At 35.8% G+C, this 7,044-nt stretch overlaps 1 protein-coding gene across 32 annotated transcripts in view; it reads left to right on the top strand.

Annotated features, from left to right (window-relative positions):
• Window positions 1-4,301: 4,301 nt before the first annotated feature.
• Window positions 4,302-7,044, top strand: part of LOC108274794 (uncharacterized) — a 588,939-nt gene continuing 586,196 nt past the window's right edge. For 29 of the 32 annotated variants that reach the window (XM_053685830.1, XM_053685861.1, XM_053685859.1 and 26 more), the window contains exons 1-3: window positions 4,302-4,370; window positions 4,607-4,694; window positions 4,798-5,148. In XM_053685830.1, the coding sequence (XP_053541805.1) occupies window positions 4,365-4,370; window positions 4,607-4,694; window positions 4,798-5,148 (445 nt within the window). In that variant the 5' untranslated portion in view covers window positions 4,302-4,364. The remainder of the gene's footprint in view (window positions 4,371-4,606; window positions 4,695-4,797; window positions 5,149-7,044) is intronic. The other 3 variants (XM_053685842.1, XM_053685838.1, XM_053685837.1) reach the window with 3 other exon arrangements.

Below are 7,044 nucleotides of genomic sequence, written 5' to 3'. Positions count from 1 at the left end.
AGAGGTTATAGAGGGAGTAGTTATAGAGGTTATAGAGGTTCTAGAGGGAGTAGTTATAGAGGTTATAGAGGTTATAGAGGTTATAGAGGGAGTAGTTATAGAGGTTATAGAGGGAGTAGTTATAGAGGTTATAGAGGGAGTAGTTATAGAGGTTATAGAGGGTGTAGTTATAGAGGGAGTAGTTATAGAGGTTATAGAGGGAGTAGTTATAGAGGTTATAGAGGGAGTAGTTATAGAGGTTATAGAGGGAGTAGTTATAGAGGTTATAGAGGGAGTAGTTATAGAGGTTATAGAGGGAGTCGTTATAGAGGTTATAGAGGGTGTAGTTATAGAGGTTATAGAGGGAGTAGTTATAGAGGTTATAGAGGGTGTAGTTATAGAGGTTATAGAGGGAGTAGTTATAGAGGTTATAGAGGGAGTAGTTATAGAGGTTATAGAGGGAGTCGTTATAGAGGTTATAGAGGGTGTAGTTATAGAGGTTATAGAGGGAGTAGTTATAGAGGTTATAGAGGGAGTAGTTATAGAGGTTATAGAGGGAGTAGTTATAGAGGTTATAGAGGTTATAGAGGGAGTAGTTATAGAGGTTATAGAGGGTGTAGTTATAGAGGTTATAGAGGGTGTAGTTATAGAGGGAGTAGTTATAGAGGTTATATAGGGAGTAGTTATAGAGGTTATAGAGGGTGTAGTTATAGAGGGAGTAGTTATAGAGGTTATAGAGGGAGTAGTTATAGAGGTTATATAGGGAGTAGTTATAGAGGTTATAGAGGGAGTAGTTATAGAGGTTATAGAGGGTGTAGTTATAGAGGGAGCAGTTATAGAGGTTATAGAGGGAGTAGTTATAGAGGTTATAGAGGGAGTAGTTATAGAGGTTATAGAGGTTCTAGAGGGAGTAGTTATAGAGGTTATAGAGGGTGTAGTTATAGAGGGAGTAGTTATAGAGGTTATATAGGGAGTAGTTATAGAGGTTATAGAGGGTGTAGTTATAGAGGGAGTAGTTATAGAGGTTATAGAGGGAGTAGTTATAGAGGTTATAGAGGGAGTAGTTATAGAGGTTATAGAGGGTGTAGTTATAGAGGTTATAGAGGGAGTAGTTATAGAGGTTATAGAGGGAGTAGTTATAGAGGTTATAGAGGGAGTAGTTATAGAGGTTATAGAGGGAGTAGTTATAGAGGTTATAGAGGGAGTAGTTATAGAGGTTATAGAGGGAGTAGTTATAGAGGTTATAGAGGGAGTAGTTATAGAGGTTATAGAGGGAGTAGTTATAGAGGTTATAGAGGGTGTAGTTATAGAGGGAGTAGTTATAGAGGTTATAGAGGGAGTAGTTATAGAGGTTATAGAGGGAGTAGTTATAGAGGTTATAGAGGGAGTAGTTATAGAGGTTATAGAGGGAGTAGTTATAGAGGTTATAGAGGGAGTCGTTATAGAGGTTATAGAGGGTGTAGTTATAGAGGTTATAGAGGGAGTAGTTATAGAGGTTATAGAGGGTGTAGTTATAGAGGTTATAGAGGGAGTAGTTATAGAGGTTATAGAGGGAGTAGTTATAGAGGTTATAGAGGGAGTCGTTATAGAGGTTATAGAGGGTGTAGTTATAGAGGTTATAGAGGGAGTAGTTATAGAGGTTATAGAGGGTGTAGTTATAGAGGTTATAGAGGGAGTAGTTATAGAGGTTATAGAGGGAGTAGTTATAGAGGTTATAGAGGGAGTAGTTATAGAGGTTATAGAGGGTGTAGTTATAGAGGGAGTAGTTATAGAGGTTATAGAGGGAGTAGTTATAGAGGTTATAGAGGGAGTAGTTATAGAGGTTATAGAGGGAGTAGTTATAGAGGTTATAGAGGGAGTAGTTATAGAGGTTATAGAGGGTGTGTACGACTGTAAACACGACGCTCCGCCTTCTCTACAACCTCGGTTAGTGCAGTGACTCATAGGCACGTAGGCATTTCTGGACAAGCTCTGATCGAGTGAATTCAGGTAAAACTGTTTTACTATTAAATTCTTATCCAGCTTCTATCGGGTGTTTTATACATTAGAAAAAGTATCTTTTTGAAGGGTGATACTCAACGTTTAACAAAACAACACGTTTAATAGCTCTAACAGGAGTCTCTTACTGGTTTAATCTGATCTTCTATATACACTGTGGTGGTGTGAGTGTTCCTGTTAAGGGTCACAGAGGATCATCAGTGTGATCCGTATATTTAATTTGGCACAAACTTTACACCAGAGTTCTGATTCAACACCTGAACACCTCACAGCACTGGGAGACCTCAACACCTCTGGTTTTAATACTGTTTTTAATAGTTTTAATACTGATAAAAATGTCAATATTAAACTTTATCTGTGAAAATAAATGTCATCATTTTAATAAAGTTGTATCTCGAGTATAAATTCCCCGCACAGTTCATCAAAATGAAATGATTATGGTGAAATGATTAAGGTGATGTGTAGATATTATCTTCAGGTCATTTTAAGGCTTGAGTGTGAATGAAGCAAGCTGATAAAATACTGTTAATTAAAATAACACACGACTCTGAATTTAAATAAATAATAATTCACCACCACAAAAATGTAAATTAGACCAAATACATTACTCACAGCGTGTATTTTAACTGGTGCTTATGCGCGTGCATGGAAGTTACAGCCTTCACTATAGTACAAACTGTCATTCATTTCCTGCTTACACAACTGCACTCTCTGACCATGTAGTGTTAGCACAGTTATAGAAGACATTTATTTATAATTCTACTATCCGTGGTCATGAGGACGGGTTCACTTCTGAGTCTGGATCCTGTTTTTCCTCACCACCGTCTCCTCTGTCTGCTCATTAAATAAATTCATACATTTAAAATCTACATCCTGAATTTATATATTTCTGTGAAGCTGCTTTGGGACAATGTCCACTGTTAAAAGCGTTATACAAATAAAACTGAATTGAATTGAATATAGTTGTTGTCTAGTGTAATGAGTTCCCAGCAAAGCCAGAGGTGACTGGTAACTAGAGTGAGTAAGTCTTTAACACGTGCAATAAATCCAAATCCTTTTTGTTCTTGTGCATGGTCTTTCTTTATTTTATCCAGAAATGATTAAATTCCATAATCCCTCATGAACATGTCTACACCAAGATCCACAACACGGTCAAAAAACTGTGTCTCCCCATTGCCAATCACCTGACTTACTACACACAGGTGCTTAATTTATCCCCTTGAGTCTACTGCCACTCAGCGGTCAATAATAATATTGCCATATAAATTGCTCCAACATCTAGTATGTGTAAATATTGTTTTAAAACAGCTTCTCTGGCTAAGCTTTGGTGTAGTGTAATGTAGTCTAGGCTGCCAGGGACACTAGGAATTGTGCGTGTTTGTTGATGCATGCTGTTTTTACTGTAGGTATATTCTACAGAATATTCAATTCTCAAACAGGAAATGCTCATTTTAAATAGGTGGAGTTCATGTGTATTTGTTATAAGGGCATATTTTATTTTGTGCATTTTGTATATAAAAAAAAAATCACTGTACAAATCATTGCCAGTAAACATCCAATGAACTGCATTTAAACATAAATTGAACATACTGTAAGGACTGTCTGAACGGAAAACTTAACTAGCTGTGCAGTGTTTATTTTATACAATATATATTATTTAACATATGGGTGCCAATAATTCTGGCATACATTAAAGGAAAATTTTCAGCAGTTTCTCCAACTGTATCTTTAGAGTATATTCAGTTTGTCAGTAAAACGTGTTTGGAAATATTTGGAAGGTGTTATGAGCCAGTGGGATGTAACTATGGTTTAAACGGTTGTAGATAAATTTGACCAACACAGGGTTTTTATTTATTTATTTATTTTTTATCACAGTGATATCCTACAGGCCTACAGTATTAAGTAGGAAAGGTTGTTTTTTTTTTTTTTTTAGATTATTATTATTATTATTATTATTATTATTATTATTATTATTATTATTATTGTTGTTGTTGTTGTTGTTACCTTCAACAGTTGTTTACTGTAGAGAAAATAGTTCTTATTACTATTAACTGTATTTTGTTATTCATACTGTAAGATTAAATATATTAGCTATAAATGTGAAACCTAATTAGAACCTCAAATAGTTATTCATAGCATCAGTTACAATGGTGTGTGTGTGTATGTATGTATGTATAAGTATATATGTGTATGTGTATATATATATATATATATATATATATATATATATATATATATATATATATATATATATATATATATATATATATAATGAGAGAGAGATTATTATATATTTAGATATATAAATTAAATTTGATGTGTTTGATGGTGAAGGATATTTGCTGCGTGCTCCATAGGGGAAACTTGAGAAAAGCCCATTGGAGGAGATGATGGTGATTATCATGTGAAAGTATTGATGGATTTGACGCTGTGGAACTGGTGGTGATTTACAAGGATATGACTTTATCTGTCCTATTGGAATCTGAAATTAAATATTACAGTATATTGTATAAGTAATATAGCATAAATAAATAAAAAGAGAAATGATTGATATAAACCAATAAGCACTCTGTTACCTTTTGATATTCAAATATATTTCTTTTTTGACACCTTCCTTTCCTTGTTTTAGAAAATGTTCACACGCTCCTCCAGACACTATCGGGGCATCATGACCTCCTTTTATTCCATCTGCATCGTCTTGGGTACCGTGTGTGTGAGTAAGTACCTTTTTGTTATAAAATAGATTAAATAAAGCTCTTAACATAAGATCATTGTCTAAAAGGTGAGAAAGTAATCTAGATTTTAATTTTCCCATCTCAGACCCCCTCTCTGCAGTACCTGAGTTCACTGTATCTGGTCATGTGGGGTCTACAGCTGTCCTGCCGTGTAAAATGAAGAGTGAAGTCAATGGAACGCTGTATATTAAGTGGGAGATCGGATCTGAGACTGTGTTTGAGAGAGTCGGTGAGGAGACCTATCAGGGTGAGGGATATGAGGGGCGTGTGGATGTTCCTGAGGAAGAGCTGCGTAAGGGGAACTGTGCCTTGGTGTTGCGCAATCTGACACCTACTGATGCAGCTCTCTACTGGAACGCCAAGATAGTGAATCGCACCAAGGGATCTGTCGAGACAGAAACAGTAGAGATCAGCCGTGTTAATCTCTCAGTCGAAGGTAAGTGAGTGAGTCTCAGTAGATCACACACTGACCATCACACACATCAGAAATCAAAGCTGGACATGAGGGAGAATTGGAAAGGCACTAAGTTTACAGTTATGGATGCACCGAATGTTCGGCAACCGAAATTATTCGGCCAAAAATAGCGAAAAAAGCATTTCCGGTGTTCAGCTGAATAAGTGAAAAGGCCGAATAAATTTGACTGAACAGTGACGTGTTTGATGACGCGACCAAGTAGCCTAGCAACCAGAGTGAGACGCGCCAATGTCACGACCTCGATGAGGGGGCGCGCGCGTGCACGAGCTACGTGCCGTTCGGATGTTTACTTTTTTGTTTCTGTCACGTCGCGAGACGTAAAGGAGTAGAGTACGGAAGCAGGTAAAGACGTATTTATTTAAGGACAGGCAGACAAATCCACATCTTAATCCAAAAAACTTAGTCAAGACAAGCAAAGGGACTAAATGAACTGATCTATAGTTTAACTAAATCTATCAAGGAACAGAACATTAACATCGTATCTAACTCTACTATATCTACTCTAATACTCGGTGAGGTGTACAGGGCGCGAGCGGTACATATCCCCAATATAATCAGCCCTATAGAACCCAATAGAACCAGTTTCTGCACTCTTTTAATGCACTTTTTAATGCACTTTTAGTTGTAGGCTACAGAGTGTTCCATTCTTTCAGCAGTCAGTTATAGGCCCAACATCGGCTATTCAAGGGGCTCAAAGATGACCACATCACAATATTTATATTTTACTCTTTTATTTATTTAAAGTTATATTGTGCCTTGTTGGTAGCCTGTGCCTGCTGGAATGAAAAAAATGTTCAGTGTTAAATAAATATTTTTAAATTGTAGTTTTTGTAATTGATTTTTGCTTTGAAAAACGAGACAAAATAGTAAAAAGCACACTTTGACTATTTAATTTATGCAATGGTGAAAAAATGGTAAAAAAAAGTGTTCTGTTTCAGCCTTCGGCCAAGAATTTTCATTTCAGTGCATCCCTACTTACTGTATAACAAAAGCGGTTCATATGGGGCAGTTTAATGATCTCAGTGTTTTAACTACTAGTTGAGGACTTCTGCACTGAACAGCTAATTACAAAGCTCTTTATGTGTGTGTGTTAGATTGAGCCAGGAGAACACACAACACCTGTCCATCTTTTTTGTTTCATCACACACTTGTAGAAGCATCACAACTTTACATCTAAATCATTTTCATTACACGAATGTGCAGTAGATTTTTAAATCAGAACGTCTTTACCCCAGACAGCAGGAACAGTGGAGCTGAAATCATTCTCTTGGTTATTTGTACAATGTATTACCTATGAAATACTATTTAAGTGATATTCATTGTCAAAATATTCAGTTGACATTATTCTAAAATATTTGATCATTTATTATAATCACATATTATAGTGTTACTAATATGAAAGCTTTTATTTTAGTGGAGAGGGTGAGTTAATAAGGCATGTTAAAACAGTACTGGAGTTAAAGGTAAGACTGAGAATGTAAACACTGAGCTACATTAGTAGTGACCTGACCTACATGTGTCCCTGATCTACAGGTACAAAGTAAAACACTTTAGCGTCATTGAGAAGAGTTCACACAGAAGAGCTGTGATTGTACCAAGATGATCAAATGTTTTTTCTCTTACAGAAAAACAGAAAGAAGAGCGTGAAGCTGAAAAGGAAGTTCCCAGAGGTGAGATATACTTGTGTATTTAATTATCTGTAAAGCAGATTTAATTTCTTATACAACCAGTAACATTCATTCCATTTATTTCAGTATGTTACGTTCACTGGACTTTTTTACTCCCTAATGAATTCTGTCCTTCATTTTTTATTATTTATTTTTTTTTTTTATTTTCTAACTTGGTGTCACGAATCGT

Source organism: Ictalurus punctatus, chromosome 14 (genome assembly GCF_001660625.3).
Source record: "Ictalurus punctatus breed USDA103 chromosome 14, Coco_2.0, whole genome shotgun sequence".
Taxonomy (NCBI): domain Eukaryota; kingdom Metazoa; phylum Chordata; class Actinopteri; order Siluriformes; family Ictaluridae; genus Ictalurus; species Ictalurus punctatus.
Note: the sequence above shows the minus strand (reverse complement) of the source record. Positions and strands in the feature narration are given on the sequence as shown.